General features: G+C 57.3%; 1 protein-coding gene across 2 annotated transcripts in view; it reads left to right on the forward strand.

The window, feature by feature from the left end:
- The window catches only part of IQSEC1 (IQ motif and Sec7 domain ArfGEF 1), a 296,844-nt gene that overhangs the window by 82,444 nt on the left and 196,942 nt on the right, over positions 1-17,458 (forward strand). The window contains exon 2 of one of the 2 annotated variants that reach the window (XM_051852615.2): positions 9,849-9,878. The exons of the other annotated variant lie outside the window; for it this stretch is intronic. Coding sequence (XP_051708575.1) covers positions 9,849-9,878 — 30 coding nt within the window. The remainder of the gene's footprint in view (positions 1-9,848; positions 9,879-17,458) is intronic. 2 annotated transcript variants of the gene reach the window in all.

Here is a 17,458-nt window from a genome sequence, read left to right on the forward strand (position 1 = left end):
GACCCAGTCGCTCTTTTGCAGAAGCCACGTTCAAGTGTCAGAGACGGGCAGTGAGCAAGTTCAGAAATAAGAATAATTCAGAGATTCCTGTCTGCCCTGTGCTTCATGTTAAAGTCATGCAGAAAGCACACTGAAAACAAGCAAAGCAAATCCATCCAAGCCGCCTTCATGGTCCCCCTGGTTCACCCTGGATCCGCCGTGCTGTCTGCATGTCTGAACCTGGCCGGAAGGCAGTCCACAAGTGGATGGGTAGATGGGTGGGCGGATGAATGCATGGGTGATGGGTGGATGAGTGAAGGGGTAGGTGGAGGCTGGGTCTGTGGGTGGTGGGTGAAGGGTGGCTGAGTGGGTGATGATGACAGGGCTGGAAGGTGGGTGAGTGGGTGAGTGGCTGGGGGATGGACAGATGAGTGAATGGGTGGATGGTTCATGAATGGATGAGTGGGCAAAGGAACTTGTTTGTGTATCCATTTGCCCACCAAACCCACCTGTGTGCTTAGACCTCCAGAGGAGCAAGTCCAAGCCCCTGAGACAGGAGACTTCCGCAGCATCTGAGTGTGCTGTCCCTGATCGGTGCCTGCTGGGAGTTTGGTTCTACTCCCTGGGCTGTTGGAGGCCTCCTTTGGAGTTCGGATTTCGTAGACTCCATTCCAGCCAAACCTCGCTCCCTGATGGAGCTCGTGTCCCCCCGAGAGTCCAGCCCCTCTGTGGGTGCCCTGCTCTCTAGGGTGGGGGTTGGGAAGCGCCATTCAGCCATGTCCAGGGTGGCCGGGCCAGCCCCCGGCTGCTGGGACGCTCCTCGGGCGCTCACCTGGGTCAGCCCTGCCCCGTCCTTGGGAGATAGATGTGCGCGTGGAAATGCTGGGCCAGCTCCGAGAGCCAGGAGCTGCCAGTTGCAGCCGGCGCTTTTTGTTTAAAAGTAACTGCGGAGTAGGCAAGTTGTTAAGATGCAAAAGAGCCCAAATTTCCAGCTTTTCCAAGCCCCAAATGACTTCTCTCCAGGTGCGGGGTATTTTAAGCAGACGTAAACACCATTTTAGTCAGACTTTTCGTCTCTGGTGATGATCGCATTTATATGGATCCTGTCACTGTTCTTCCTTGGTCACAATTCGTGGTCTATGAAAAGAGCTGTCTCACAAACAAGCTTCGGCATATTTATAGAACTCCCACCCAGAGGCAGGCACGGGGCTGGGCCCGGCTCTCTGAGCGCTGATGCTTTGGGGCGTGGCTGAAGACCTGCAAGGATGGGACCAGGGTGTCCCTTCAGGCAGTGGGAACGAGGTGTCGGGGGCAGATTCCTTGAGCGATGATGTCACATCAGATCTGGAGGGGCAACAGGGAGGGAGGTGGAAAACCACCATGGGAGCAGTGAGGGCAAAGGCCCTGAGGCGGGAATGTGGGAACACTGGGAGCCGTGTTGGAATAGGAAGGGCAAGCCCGAGAGGGGCGGGAAGTCAGAGGCTTCCGAGCACAGGGAACCTGCTGGACTGTGGGCTGTGCGTCTTCAGCTAGACTCCGAGTCCAGACAGGAAGTACACCCCAACCTCCACATGTCAGCCTGCAAGAACCCTGTTGCTGGGTTAAACAGGCTGAAGCAACAATGAGACAGAGGTGAGGAGGGTAGATTCATGTCCTTGTCCATGGAACTGAGAGTTCCTTTGCAAGATCTGGCTTCAGGCAAGGCTTAATCCAGGTCTGCAATGCAGCACACCTGCTATCTTGATGGGCCTGTGTCTTCCTGTGCTGTGGCTCACTCTGCCATGATGGGGACTTTTTGCTTCGAAGCACGGCTCTTGATAGGAGCACCTGCTATTTGCCAGATTTACATGATGTGGGGTTTGGGCCCGGCATTGAAGTTCTATGAAGCCCACCTTCCTCATGGCCCCCCTCCCCATCAGGGTCAGTGGCAAGCTTAGGCGAGAGCGCGTGTCTGAAAGTTCCTGGCCAGAGCTCAGGGCAGTGATTCCTCTGGGAGAGTTCTTTTCCTGCCTTCCAAGGAGGAAGGGAGGGACGCTGGAACTCTGGATGGTAAACGTTTAAAAGAAGTAGCCAGTTCTTGAAGTGCCACCAAAGGACAGAATTGAGAAAGCACAGGGACTCTCAAAACAAGCTCCAGTGACCTTCCAGAAAGAGCCCTGCTGGGACCTTGCTCTCCATACCTGCGGTGGTTGCCTGCTGCCTGGTTCATGCGGCTCAGAACCTTCCAGAGAAGCTGGGGTTACTCCCCAATGCCACGGGGGTGGAGAGAACAGAGCAGCACACTGCCTCTCCTCCCCCCATTAGTGCTAACAGCACTGCACTGCTGACCCCATGGTACGGGGGTTCCTAAGCCAGAAAGGAGTCATAGAGTCACCGGGGGACAGGTGCTGCCCAGGTGCAGTGCTTCTGTGGGAAGGGACTAATACAAACATCCCCCAGAAAGGTGGACCAGACAGGTGACATCCCATCGGAGTCCTGCCAATACCCGCTCCTCTGAGAAGGGGTCTCCTGCTGGGGCATAGGTGCTTAACAGCAATTGGGATAGAAATAGCATCTGGCTCTCCCATGCCCTCAGACAACCCCTTTTGTCCCCAAGCCTCACTTTCCCCATGTGAGAGTCCTGCTGGCCTTTATGTTTGCATTGTTCTACAATCCACAGGATGGGCTGTCTCCCTCAGGTAATGTGTTCCCTGTTTGTGGAAGTCATTAGGCTGTTGTTGTAGCCATTACCTTACGTGATGAGTGCTCTGTGCGCCAGGGGTGTTCAGCAAACAGGAACATCCAGACTCCAGTCCTCCTGCAGCCCCTGCTCTGCATAGATGCCATTCCATTGTCTTTTGGGTTGCATAGTTTTTTAGGGGAACTCTGCCGCAACTCCTATCTTTGTTTCTCTGCTTGCTGTGTCTTTTTACTCCGACTGCCTTTAAAACTTTATTCTTTTCTTTGTCTCCCAACAGTTTCCAGAGTTTTTGATGTTTTTGTTGTGTATTGAGCCTGCTTGGAATTTTCCAGCTTCTTGGGTTTGAAGTTTGGTGAATGTCAGCAATTGTGGGAAGTTTGAGCCACAGGTTTTTCAAGTATTTTTGGTCAGCCAACACTCACATCCTGTGTTGTCAGAATTGGGTTTCCCTGGTTGCTTGCCGCCAGTTCTCTGGGGAGTTGAAGAAAGGTTGTGAATTAGCTATCATCTGGGTGGGTGTTCTTTTCACAGTGCAGTATTTATCTTTCTACATCATAAGCAGAAGCTAAAAATCCCGTTTTTAAAATTATATGTTTTAAATGATATTTTACTGTCTCTTACCTCCTAGAACTTCCCTTATCCATTCAGCTGTCCTCATGGTGTTCCTATGGTTGACATGCCCATTCTGCTGCTGTGATTAATATATCCATTCTTCTGCTATGGTTAATGTATCCATCTCCTACTGAGATGGGTATGTCTGCTCTCCAGGGCCAGTGTGTTAGCCTAGCGGGTTAACTCACTGCCTACAACCCTGGCATCTCATTTGGGCACTTGTTCAAGTCCTAGCTGCTCCACTTCTGATCCAGTATCCTGCTAATACATCTGGGAAAGCAGGGGAAGATGGTCCAAGTATTCAGTCCCCTGCAGCCACAAGGGAGACTCAGATGAAGATCCTAGCTCCTGCCTTCAGCCTGGCCCATCCCTGACCATTGCAGCCATTTAGGGAGTGAACCAGCAGATGGAAGATCCCTCTCTATTTTTCTATCTCTCCTCTTTCTGTAACTCTGCTTTTCAAGTAAATGAACAAATAAATATTTATATGTATATTTTTTCCTGCTATGGCTACCGTGTCATTTCTGCTGCTATGATTAATGTATCTCTTCTCCTGCTGTGATTAAAATATCCATTCTTCTGATGTGGCAGAGTATTCATTTTCTTGCTATGGGTAATATATCCACTCCTGCTGTGGTTAACTTCTCCTGCTGTGGTTAATGGGTCCATAATCCAACTGCGGTTAGTGTGTCAGTTCTCTTGCTGTGGTTAAATTCTCTTGCTGTAGTTAATGTATTTATTCCTCTGATATGGCTAATGTGTCCATTCTCCTGCTCCACCTAATGTATCCATTCTCTTGCTGTGTATTGTAGCCATTCTCCTGTGGTTAATGCATCCATAGTCCATAATGTATCCATAATCCTGTGGTAAATGTATGACAGACATTGGGCTGTTTGTGTTTCAGACCCTTCCAAGCTGCCATGCGCATTCCAGTGCATACTTCCTGGTGCAGTTGAGCTTAAGTTTCCACTAAGTATGTTTCTAGGAGTGAGATTATTTTGTTAAAAGAGGGTTTTTTTTTTTTCAACTGTTCAAGATTTTAGTTTTATCCCAGCCCTGTAAGCAATGAGTCCTTGCTTCTCCACGTCTTCGCCGACACTTACAATGATTCGACCTTTTGTTTTTGCCAGGCTAACAGATGCCAGAAAGTATGTCATTGTGTCTTGCACAGTGTTGCCCTTGCGGCTGGCGAGGTTGGCAGTCTGCTCTGGACCACAAAGCTCAGAAACTCTGTCCCCACACAGCGGCCTTTGTCACCTGCACTGGTTCTTCTGTAACTGTCTTGTTTCAAGGAGGGCTTGCTCTGCCCTTGGCCTGGGAGTGCCTCACCTGTCAGGGCTCAGCTCAGAACCTCAGGGAAGCCGAACGCTGGTGTCCCATGATATGAGACTGTTAAGAAAAGTGGCGTCAGGGGGGCTGTTAGGATTAGCTGAAGTTAGGGGAGATTTGTGCACGTGTGAAATCCCCAGGGGGCTTTCCCCTCTCTGCTCTGTATCATGTGAGCCTGCAGTGAGAGGCAGAGCAGGTGCCACTGGAGGGGGGGTCCTCATCAGGACCAGCCAGGCTGGTGCCCTGATTGGCGCTCGCAACCTCCAGAACCACAGGAAACACGTTTCTGTCACTTGTAAGCTGTCACGTCTGTGGTTCTGTGTTATGGCAGCTGAACACGTGGAGGCTCATCACCAGGAGCCCCCTCCTCTGTCTCTGGACCACACCTCCTGGCTTTGCTTCCTAGCGCTGCCCGGCATCTGCAGTTGCCTCTTTTTTTATTCACTCGGTGACTGGCTTTGACCACCAGGACAGCAGGAGCCTGTGTCTGGCCACCTGGCCACCAGTGAGCCCCCAGCACCTGCCAGCCCCTGACACCCACTGGTCTGTTCTCTGTCAGTATGGGGATCCTTGCTTGGGACCTTCTGCTGTCAGTGGAATCGTGCAGTAGGTGACCCTGTGTGTCTGGCTTTTGCTCGCAGCACAAGGTTTTGAAGCACCTGTCCGTTCCTTCTGGGGGGTGAGTGATACTCCATTGGAGGTTGTGCGTTTTTTATCCATTGTCAGTTGATTCGTTTCGGCCTCCGCTCTGCCCTGGCGTTTGTGGCGGCTCCGTGTCGTGCTGGAAGGTGGTCTTCCTCTCTAGTGCTTTGCTGCATGCTTTGCAGGTGCCGTGGATCTCCCAGCAGGTTTGTGCCAGTGCTTTGGTTTGGCATCATCTCCTCTTGTTTCCTAGTGCTTGGGGGTCTCACCGCAGCCCCACCAGGGTGGTGCCTTCTGGGGGGCTCCACTCCAGGCCCTGAAACTGCTCTTGAGCTTGCTTCAAGGGTGAGCATTGAAAATGTTTTCTCTGTTGCTGTGCATGTGGGTGAGAGAAGATGTGGTTTTCCAATTGATTGCACAAAATGGGCTGGACTAGAGGCTCCCAGGGGTCATGGAATGGTGGGGGTGGAGTCAAGGGAGGTGGCTCTCCCAGGGTCTGGAGCATCAGAGAGGAAGGGGCTGGAACCAAGGTGGTTCTGGCTGAGGGTCCTGCTGGAGGCTGCAGGGTGTTGGCTGGGGCTGCCTGACCCAGAGTCCTTTGGGCCGGGAAGGTGTGTCTGGCGCTCAGCGGGGCCTCCCTGTGTGGCACAGTTTGGTTCCTGCCTGCCTTTGCCCCTTCATGGGAAGCCCTGTGCCTGAATGCTGGTGCCCCTCCCCACCCAAAGTCATGTTGAAGCCTCACCCCCAAGGCTGTGATGGAGGAGGGGGCGGTCTCCTGAGGGCGGAGCCATCAAGGGTGAGATTAGCACCGTTGTATGAGAGACCCCGAGGAGCTCTGTGGTTGTACTTAGAATTAGAAGGCACTCACTGTCTGTGAATGGGAAAACGGCTCTCTGGATGTGGGCTCCTGACCTTGGACTTCCAGCCTCAAAACCGAGCAGTGCATTTCTGCTGTTCCCATGCCAGCCACTGGAGGGGGGTGGGTGAGGGTCGTGGGCTCAGCTGTGCCCCCGGGAGGGAGGCAGTGCCAGGACTAGGGGGCTGCCCTTCTCTCCCATGTGTGTAGCGTGGCACGGCACGTGGCACATTCCCCACCGTGGGGCTGGCCCTAGAGAGCGTGTGGTTTGGTTTCTAAGTGAGTGGTCCACAACGGAAATGGAAGGTGGAGCCTAAAGCCCTCCTGATTTTGTCCCAGATGAGTCCCCCACCTCTTCTTAGGGCAGACAAACCCAAGCAAAACCCCCAAACTCCAAATTCTGGACCCTCTGATTATAGCTGGCTTTGAGGTTGCCCTGCCCTGGGAGTGGTGAGGTGCCGGAGCCCCGCCGGGCAGGCTCTGCCTGCACAGCACACAGATGCCCTCGCACCGCGGGGCCCAGGGTGGGAGGAGAGCTGAGGCCCAGAGGTTGCGGGCCCTGTCTGGAGGCACACAACTGGGGAGAAGCACAGCACCCTGTGTTGGCACCGGCTGATGGCCTGGGTGTGGGCTTCCAGTGCCGCTGTGCACCAGCCCCTGACCCCGGGCAGGCCCCCTCCTCATCTGTGTACCAGGGCCCATTGGGCAGCCTCGCCACGTGAGGAGAGGGTGGTCCAGGCAAGGTGCTCGGGACACACCAGGCCCCTCCCATGCTCTCAGCAGGTGCTGTTCATGACCCCGTGTCTCATTCTTGCTCCCCTTCTGGAACACCGTTCTTCTCACCTCACTCCGCTCCTCTGCTCAAGATCCTGCCATGGCTCCCTATTGCCAGGCTGCCTTGAGACCCCTGCACATGATTTTTGCTGTTTCTCTTTCACTTTTCTGTGTTGCATTGTCCAGGAGAAGCAATAGAACTGGTTTCAGACCCGGAATTCACATCAGGCATTGCACTTGATTGCAAATGACAGAATCCACTCTAGGCAGTGTGAGCCAATGGGGATGTGTCCCTGAGTAACAGCACCCAGCCTCCAGGACCACAAGGGACCAAGCTGGGAGCTACCTAGAAACAACCCAGCCTGGACCAACTCTGAGCTGTTGCCACGGAAACCCCTCCTCCTCTGAGGCTCCAGCCTGGCCCTCAGGATGTGCCCCTGTGGGAGAAGTGACACCTTGTCCCCTGGCAGCCAGGGGCCCTCACTGTCTCATCCTTGCTGCCCACAACCTCCTCCTCCAAGGGGGCAGGCGTCTGTCCAGGGAGCTGAGGCCTCCAGCCAGACCCTTGCTACCAGGGACCCTGGGACATGGAGATTTCTGTTTCCCAGAAGCTCAAGTGCTGCCAGACAAAGATGGGTGGAGTCGGGCTGCGGGGTCCCCTGCAGAGTGGGAACACGAGCCAGCAGCACATTGGCTTCTGAAGGCCGCCTGGGGGAGGGCTCGGCTTCTCACTGGGCAGGAGCACCGGCGGGCCCAGCCCCTCGCCCCGTGTGCTGGCCTGATGCCCACCTGCCAGCATTCACCTCTCTGTGCCAAGCCACCATGAGACAGATGAAGTGAGGAGACTTACTCCCCCAGGAGCAGCCTTGGGCTAGCATCCGGCTCGACAGCCCTGGATGCGAGGGCTGGAGGGGGCGGCTCTGCCTGGGTTTCCTTGGTGGGCTGAGCTCCGTTTGCCTACAGTGGGGATTCACCACGGTGGTGGGTGGCTTGCCAGACCCATAATTAACCACCTTCTCTTCCTCCTCTCCTCTCCCAAGTCCCCTCCCTGCCCGCACCCCGCAGTTCCCATCTCCACATCTGCCCAAACACAGCCTGTGGGCCCGAGTGCGTGCGTTGCTCTACTCTTGGAAGGCACCTGCTAGGGACCCGCTTTGGTTTGAATGCGACATGGCCCCCAAAGGCTCGTGTGTTGAAGGCTTGGTCCCCAGGGTGGTGCCCATGAGAGATGGTGGACCCTGTACAGGTGGAGCCCGGGGGGAGGCAGTTCCTGCAGGGTCCGCCTGCGCTTCCTGGCTGGCCGTGGGGTCCTGGCTGCACACCTGCTCCACCACATGCCCCCAGCTTTCGCCAGAGCCTGCTTTCGCCTCTTGGGCTTTCAGCCTCCAAAGCTGTGAGCTTGGGGACCCTCTCTCTCCTTCACAAGCGGCTGGTCTCGGGGATTTCTTTGTAGTGACAAAAAAAAAAAAAAAAAAAAAAAAAAAAAAAAAGCTGACTCAGAGGGGATGCTCCTGCAGGTGGCGGGTTAACAGGTGCAGGCGCTGCTTCTGCGACCTTGCAGCTGTTCACACCAGTTTGGAAAACACCCCGGTCCTGGTTCTCACCTTCATCTGTGGGCACCGGACAGGATGCCGCTGCCCACCTCCTGCCTCTCCCTGTGCTCACTTGCCCGTGGCACACACAGGCACGCACGCTCACGCATGTGCACACACGCTCGTGCAGCCACATGCACTAGCACACACATGCAGAGGCGGCGTGTGCCCCCGGGTGACGCACAGCCCTTCTGCCTGCTCTCCACACACTGCTGCTCCTTGTGTCCTAGAACCAGACGTGATGTGCCATGGGGGTCAAGGACGTCCCCCGTCTGTGCCGTCCTTGGTGCACAGATGCTCTGCTGTGTGTGTCTGTCAGTGTGTGAGGTTCGAGCCAGCTTAGTCATGGCTTCCCATGACTTCCTGGAGCCTGCTCAGTGCCAGGCCTCCAGTTCAAGGGACTGCACCAGCTGCTATCGAGCGCCCCTTCCCTCTGCGTACCCGCGGCTCTGCCTCCAAGCAGCTGCCCAGCAGCCTGGTGACCAGGGCAGGATCCCATTCACCAATCCCACCTCCAGGCAGGTGGAAAGAGAGTGCTCTGTCCCAGGCACCTGCCTCGTTCCTCACCATGCTCCCCGGAGACTGATGGTCGCTGTCCCCTCGTTGCACTAATGAGAAAACATTGCTGCCCTGTCCTGTTGCACTTTCTGTGGCTTCATTTACCTGTGCTCACTGCAGGCCAAAAGAGTTACATGGAAAATTCTAGAAAAATAAAATGGTCCGTAAGGCTTAACTTGTGTATTCTTCTGAGTCACGTGATGGCATCTCAGGCCATCGGGCTGCGGGTCCTCCTTGGTCCAGCGTGTCCCGTGAGCCACTCGGCCACCGTCTTAGTTATCAGGTGGCCTGCTGGGGTGTCACGGTACTTGGGTCAAGGTAGCCCTCGCAGTACTCGCCAGGGCCCCAGCACGTAGGAGGAGCGATGCTGGCGATTGGAATGTGCCAAGGGGAAGCCACGAAGTGCTTCCTTTAAGTGATAAGGTCGAAGCTCTGGCTGGGTTAAGAGAGAAAGAAAACGCTGTCGCGGGGTCGCTGGGGTCTGCCGGAAGAGCCCATCTTGTATCCGTGACACTGTGAAGAGGCAAAAAGAAACTTGTGCTGCTGAGATGACGCCGCCGTGCACGGCCGGGCTCAGTGCGATGGGAAAGGCACTGGACTGTGGGGTTTGCGGTGCAGGCAGCTACTGGGGCTCCTGGAGTTTATCTGCCATGCACACAGGGGTGCTGTGCCTGCTTTCTGTCTCTGCAGCCTGGGTGAGGAGAGGGGCAGGCCAGGCAGGTTGGCTGAGGCTGAGGGGTGGGGGTAGTGGGGGACCACATGGTCCTTGCACGAGTCTCCTGGATCAAGGGTAATGGCATCTAAGCGTGTGTCTTTCTCGTTGCAGGTGCGAAGGAGAAGTCTCGCACAGCGTCAGGTACGTGCTTCCTCCCCTCTGTGTCTGTGTGTGCGTCCCCATGTCCGTGGCCTTAAGAAACCATGTGCTTTGGCTCCTCCCTGCGGGTCTCCCAGGCCACTGCCCTGGGCCATGGTCTGCTGCCCCACAGGCCTCAGTGGCCTTGAGCCACAACCAGGGTGCTGCTTTCCTGTGAGGGCTGTGCTAGGTGCAGAGAGCTCCAAGGGGTCTCCTTGGGGGTGCCTCCCAGAGCTGCTGGGCCCCCTGGGGGTCTGGGCTGTGTAATCTGCCTACAGCCAGAAGCCCCTGTGCTCCATCCTTCTAGGGCTGGGCTGGGAGGGGCAGGGATGTGTCTTTGAGATGTTAGCTGGAGGAATGGGCTCCTCCCAGCCTCTGGCTGGGCCTGGCATGGGGCAGAGGCTCCCGGACTAGAGCCCCAGCCTAGGACTCCCAGCCCACCAGCAGAGGAGGGGGTGGGTGTGGAGTGGGGCCTTCACAGATGGCATGGACGGGACTCACAGGAGGGGTAGGTTTCTCGATAAGGCGGTGTTCACCTTGCTCCCATGGGGGTGCTCCAGATTGTGGGGGGGGAGGGTGGCGACTTCCTGAGGGTGGTCCGCTTTCTCCTGGAAGCAGCTGGGTCCCGTGCACTTGTATGGACTGAATGAGCCACGTGTGGTGGCAAGCTGGCCAGTCCTGCAGTGCTGCAGGGGGGTGGTGGGGCAGTCTGTGTGTTTCTTGGAGCTGAGCGGGGAGAGGAGGAGAAAGACATACCAGTGCAGAGGGGCGGGGCGGGGGGCAGTGTTAATGGCCACATGTGAGCATGAGCCCTTAAGGCCTCCCAGCGTGGCCGGGCATGCCTGCCAACGACACCGTGTGTTCGCAGCTCAGAGCCACAGGACTCTGCGGGAGGCACAGACGGGAGGGATGGAGCAAGAAGAAAGCAGACGGGTGGAGGGTGCTTCAGGGCCGTCACCCTGGACAGAGAGTGCCCGGGCCAGGCCCCAGGGCCGTGAGCAGGAAGATGGTGACAGTGGCTGTCCCCTGCTTCTCCCGGGAGCCCTTCCTGCCACACTGCTGTGGAAGCGCTGGAGATGTCCCTGTGCCCTCCCCAACATGCTGCACGCCCCTGCCGCACAGTGCTGCTGCCCTCCCGTGGGCAACTGGGGAGCCTGCCTCCCGGCTGGGGCCGCAACTCAGGAGGCTTCCCGCATCTGCGGCCGCGTCACCCTGTACCTGCAGATCCACGTCTTTTTTTTCAGTGCCTCTTTTTAAAGATTTATTGACTTATTTGAAAGGCAGAGAGAGGGAGAGAGGGAGAGGGAGAGAGAGAGAGAGAGAGTGAGTCTTCCATCCACTGGTTCACTCCCCAGATGAGTACAATGGCCAGAGCTGAGCTGATCCAAAGCCAGGAGCCAGGAGCTTCTTCTGGGTCTCCCATGTGGGTGCAGGGGCCCAAGGACTTGGGCTATCTTCTGCTGCCTTCCCAGGCCATAGCAGAGAACTGGATCAGAAGTGGAGCAGTCAGGACTTGAACCAGTGTCCATATGGGATGCCGGCACTGCAGGCAGTGTCTTTACACCTTATGCCACAGCGCTGGCCTCTCTCAGCACCTCTTCTGCAGCTGCCTCCCTGGAGCTTTGATGGGGGATGGGGCCCCCCCTGACTCCCCTTTGTCCTCAGTGGCTCTTTGTGCCTCGCTTCTGATATTCCAGTTTCTGCTTTGTGTCCCCGTAATGGGACCATTCGGTCTTCTCCTGGGCACAGCAAGGAACCCAGGACAGGGATGAGGCTCTCATGGGGTCCGGGGAGGGGACAGCACTGCAGGGGCATCTCTGCTGTGGCCGCTTCCTGGGGTTCCACAGGGAGCCTGAGGCAGGGTTCTTGCACCAGCCAGGTGCATGCTAACGTGTTTGATTGGATTCGGGAGTCATCGAGTATTTTTAGGCTGTGAACTGGAAGGGAAAAAACCAGACCCCCATCCTGAGTTCAGTGGAGACCCCCTCTCCCCACACTCATGATAGAGTAGGCAGAGGGCCGCGGTGGGCAAGTCTGGGTTTTCTTGGCCTAAGGAAGGGGCTGGTGCTCGTCCCCCCAGCCTGCTGCTGGATGTCCCCCGCCGGCCCTGGCCAGTGGGGGCATTTTTCCCGCGACGCGGGTGGAGTGAGCTCTCTGCATCTGGAGTAGCCGGGAGCTGCTTCTACCAGAAGCCTGCTTGCAGATTCAGGCAGGCTGCTTTTCCCCGCCGAGGCGAATCACCCTTGTGATCAGATGCGTTCATTTTCCACGATGAAGTGACTCATTTTGGGCCATTTTGCCAACGCAGGACTTTGCTTATTGTTCCCGGGGAAGCGGGAGCCCTCTTTGGACTCCATTCCCAGGGCAGCTCTGCAGGCCCCCAAATCCGAATCTTCTCATGATTGATGGGTGTGGCAGCCGTGGGACGAGAGGGGCGTGGTGGAGTCGAGTGGGAAGCGTGTGTAGCGTGTGCAGGGCTGGGGCTGGTGTAGGGGTGCTTGACTGTGTGAGGACTTGGTGCAGGTAAAGGCACTGGCTCCCCCTCCCCCAGCCCCCAGCAAACCCTTGAAGTCAACGCAGCTGAGTTCAGTATCAGGAATAAGCGCACTCACCTCCTATGCACAGCCAGCCCTGCCCTTTCTCCACTGGTATCATTGGCTCTGTTTTGTCAGCTCTGGGAAACTCAGGCTGAGAGGTGCTGAGCAGCCTGCCTCGGACCACGGGGCTTTCCAGTGCCCGGCGGAAGTGCCTGCGGTGCGTGTTAAATAATGCAGGTTCCTGGGCCCCACCCTCATCGTATCTGGCTCAGTGTGGCCTGGGAACCTGTATTTTTGCAAGTTTCCCCCTGGTTCTGTTGGGCAGAAGGCCTTTCCAGGAAAGCAGCTGCTGCAGGCAGCCCTGTGGCCAGGACCCAACCTGCCCACTCTCTAACTGTGAGCCGACTGCTGTGTGCAGTTTGTTTCTGATGCTTAGAAAAACATTGATTGAAGTGATTCTGTACAGCCTTCCTGTGCTGTCTGGGACTCTGCCTATCCCCCGCCATTTTCCAAAGCTACCACCAGGGGCAGCACAGAGCAGGGAGCCAGGAGGCTGCCTCTGGGAAAGGTGGACTTGGAACCGGCCGGGGCTGCCAGCAGAAGGCACCGGGCAAAGTGGATCCACTTTTCTGTGAGCATTTCCCCTCCATCTGCGTGGAGGTGGACGCAGCCTTTGAAGTGAATGAGGTCTCTTTTCCCAAAGCGACAGCATGGAATTTGCTTTGTACACAAAGAGGTTTGGAAAGTGCTGGGCGTGGCCGACAAAGCTGACAGTGGCCAGGTCAGTGGAGCTGGACTCCTCCAGGTACAGCCATGTCATGGAGCCACAGGCTGGGGCCTTCTCCTGTAGCCAGGTCTGGAGGTGCTGGTCACTGTGGGAGGTACCTGCATGCTGCGTGGCCACGTGAGCACAGGCTCTGGGGTTGGACAGTTCTGAGATCAGAGTCACTCCCTTCGTCTCAGCCTCTACGTCCTGGGGACCTGATGGTGAAACCGCTGAGCCTCAGCTCTCGCACACTCATCCTGCAGGGTTGATTGGCCCCTACTGTTTGTGCACCTTTGTGCTGAGCAGAAAGGGCATGGAGTCCAGTGTGGTCCAGGGGCTCTGTCCCAGGATGAATCAGGAGCTGATCTCCATCTCAGGGCCAGTGCATTCAGTGAGGCTGCAGACGGGGTGGGAAGAGACAGGTGGAGCCGCTCTGCTCTCACCTGTGTCCTCCTTTCCTGTCTCCTCCATCCACTGGGGACCCGGGAGGCTCAGCTCCTCGGGTGCTGAGGGAGGGTCTGAGCAGGCCTGGGTGTGCTTGCACAGGAAGTGCTGGCACCAGCTGGGAGGCTGTTCCATGTGGCTGTGTGGGTGCTGCGTTCTCTCCCCTGGGAGTCTGATGGAAGTCTCTTGGGCATTCTTGACTGTTGCAGCCTGTCTCTTACTATTTCCTCTCCTTGATCTGGAGTGATTTCCTCTAGGTGATCTTCCAGTTCACTGATGCTCTCTTCAGCTGTGTCCAGTCTTCTGTGATGACTTTATAATGAGCTAACGGTCACCCCAGGGCTGCTGCAAGCAGCCATGGTGGTTATTTGTGACCAGCAACAGTTCTAAGCCTAAAGTTCTAAATCATGGAGATAGATTTTCTGTTGCACGAGAAGGTGGAGGGGGTACAATCTGGGCAGTGCAGACAGGACTGCAAGGAGGGGCAGGTGAACCTCAGTTCCTCCTTGCTAGCTACCTTCTTACGTACGTCACTGTGATTTTCGGGGCCCTCCCTCACCTGTCCCCCTGCAGACCTTTTCAACCCCACCTGTCCTGCGTCCACATGCATTAAGCCATCTGCCTTGCCACAGACACAGTGTTGTTTCCTCTCTGCGAAGCTCACATGCCCAGCTTCGTGGGCTCCCTGAGATGGATCCCATGCAGATCTTGCCGTATTGATGTTGAGGTCCAGCTTGGAAGAGGAGACAGGGACTTCAGTGTCTGCAGACTGCTCCTGGGCACAAAGGAAGGCCAGTCCCAGCGGCGCCCGTGCCCCCTGCTGTGGGAGTTCTCCAGCAGCTTCTGAAGGAGGTGCCATCCCTGCAGGATGTAACTTCTGGATTCGGGGAGGAGGTCTCCAGGGCAGCCAGTGGTAGCCCAGAGGACAGAGGTTGGGAACCAGGGAACCAGTCCCCAGGTTTCCATGGAAACCCCTGCCCCCCTATGCCTTTGGCTCTGGGTCTCCAAACTGCCCAGTGTAGCTTGGATGACTGAAGCCCCTGCTAAGGAGACCGCACTCTGTGGGGAGCTGCCGGCCTTGGCCCATTGGCCCAGGGGCCGCCTTTTCCGCCGCTCACTCCAGTGCCTCGGGAAGGGCTTTGGGTTTGGTTCTGAAGACCTGTGGGTCCACCCAAAGTGTCCAGTGGTGAGGCACCTGATCATCTTCCACTGGTCAAGATGCCCTGGCTGTGGGTGCACAGCGGTTCTGGGCAGGACGTGGAAACTGGGGCCACCCCCAGGACGAGCACGAGGCTTAGTATAGACTGGACAGTGCAGAAGCCGGGGAAGGGTTGGGAAGCAGAAGGGCAAGGCCGGGAAGGGGTGGTGTCAGGGGAGGGAGAGATGGAGGGAGAAGGGGGAGGGGATAGAGAAGGCGGAGACAGAGAGGAGCAGGGAAGAGTCCCCCCTTCCTCCCCCCAGCATTCCTCTGAAGGGAGGCCCTGCAGAACTGCCAGAGGCACTGTTGCTTTTCAGAGGGGAGCAGGTGGGAAGATGGATGTGAGAGCGAAAGCTGGAACCCACTCTGTGACCCCACCCCCACTCCCCGTCAGCCGACCCCATCCTGTTCAGCCTTAGGTGTGGCCTCTGCCCACCGCTGTAGGTGGTCTCCTGGTGGCCCACGTGGGCAGTGGCGAGGGATGGGCCATCAGCTAAGTGATGCTCCTGGAAAATGATGTTGCGTGTCTGGTTTCCGCCCGGAAGGCGCCTTTGGCCCATGAGGCTCAGCTGGGCTCACACAGCAGCACGCGGGTGCGGCCTCCTGCTGGCAGCCCCTGGCATCGAATGCTTGTTGCTTAGAGCCCCCACCGCCTGGCTTGTAGCTGGACCGGGGGCCGCTGAGACTGTGAACTCTCCCACCTGCGTTGCAGCCAGAAGATGGCTGCGCCAAGCTCCTGCCCGAGGAAGGGAAGCCCAGTGCATCGTGCAACCTCTGGGGCTTCCTCTTGGGGTGAGGGGTTGGCTTCTTCTCTCTGCTGCTGTGTGGGTGAGCCTGAGACTGGGGTCCCATGCTGGCTGGCCGGGTGGGGACAGCTACCGTGGGCCGGCACAGCCAGGGGGCTGGGAGGCTTCCTGGAGCAGCCCCACCAGGTGGTCCCCGGGCTTGCTGTTGCTGCGACACAAGCTTCTCCCAGACACTGTCCCAGGGGGCTCTTTGTCCCTGCCAGCCCACAGTCTCTGAGGACGTTCCCTGGGGACAGCTCATCCCTCCCACATGCCTGTGCACCCCCACTCTCTCGGAGCCGGAGCTGCTCGCCGTGCCGACTGCGTCTGCTAATATCTCTAGGTTCTAATTCAATAACTGGGGAACCGGCCGTCTCACGCATGGTGTAACTTGGTTATTGCTGGAAAGCTGAGCTGGGAACTGATAAGATCCCTGCTAAGCTGCCACGGTGAAAGTTAATTAGCAGAGCCAAACACAGCCCCCTTCCCCGTGCAGGCGGAAGGCTGGGCTAGCGCTTGGCCGAGCTGCGGCCTCGCTCTCGGCTCAAGAGGCCCCTCGGGAGGACGACTCAGGATCCTGCATCTGTGTAGCTTCTTGCCTGCCTGGGCTTCCCTTTCTGGGAGCCGAGAGCCCCTGAGAACATTTTTGGGCCATCAGAGCAACCCTGGCGCTGTCCACTTTGGGTCCTCTGGCTCTCCCATCATGAACCCAAGATGCCTTTTTGGTTTCAGCAATTCTCAGTGGGTGCCTTCCTCTCTTCCTTCCATGAAAAGCGGTGTTTATTGGCCGGCGCTGCGGCTCAATAGGCTAATCCTCCGCCTGCGGCGCTGGCACACCGGGTTCTAGTCCCAGTCGGGGCGCCTGATTCTGTCCCGTTTGCCCCTCTTCCAGGCCAGCTCTCTGCTGTGGCCCGGGAGTGCAGTGGAGGATGGCCCAAGTACTTGGGCCCTGCACCTGCATGGGAGACCAGGAGGAAGCACCTGGCTCCTGGCTTCGGATCAGTGCGGTGTGCCGGCCGCAGCTCACCAGCCGTGGTGGCCATTGGAGGGTAAACCAATGGAAAAAGGAAGACCTTTCTCTCTGTCTCTCTCTCTCTCACTGTCTACGCTGCCTGTCAAAGAAAAAAAGAAAAGCGGTGTTTATAACATAGGAAACCCCCAAACAAACCAAGATGTGAGTAGCCAGACATCCCAGGGACTGAGGCGAGCCCTAGGTCTGCTCCAGGTCTGTTCTGCTGTCCTGGGGACTCCTGGGGCCACTTCTGTTTCCTGCCGCCCGTCGTCACGCCCTCCTGCCTTTAATGTCATTGGCTTTTTTCCGTGGCCACTGCTTGGCCCTGGAGTGTCCGCCTTTGTTTGCTGGGAAGTGGGAACGCCCTCTGTGTTTCCTCCCTGCGTCCTCTCGCCCACTTCACACCTGTGGCGAGTGCAGTGTGAGAGCTGGGCAGTGCGTTCAGTGGTTGTCCCACATGGCGTGGTGTGGAGCAGGGCCCGTGGCCACAGTCCCTGCCCCCCCTCCCCGGTGCTCACGGGCACAGCCAAGGGCTGGCTGCTGACAAGTGAGAGAGTTAGGGACACACATAGCAAAGGGCTGGAGTGCCGTCTCCCACGTCTGCTCCCTTCTGCTGTGACCAAGGCTGCAGTCCACACACGGGCTGCCGGGGCAGTGGGAGTCCAGGGCGCAGGTGCACGGTGCAGAGGCCTCATGGCACCTCAGGCCTTGCTCGTGGCCATGATGTGCTGGCCCACATTGTCCCCTGCTGCCCTGTGCTGCGGCTCAGTCCCTGCTGCTCACGCATGGGCTCCTGGTGCAGGCGCACAGGACTCAGGACACCCGGCCTGTGCAGCAGGTG

The sequence above is a fragment of the Oryctolagus cuniculus genome, chromosome 10 (genome assembly GCF_964237555.1).
Source record: "Oryctolagus cuniculus chromosome 10, mOryCun1.1, whole genome shotgun sequence".
NCBI classification, from domain to species: domain Eukaryota; kingdom Metazoa; phylum Chordata; class Mammalia; order Lagomorpha; family Leporidae; genus Oryctolagus; species Oryctolagus cuniculus.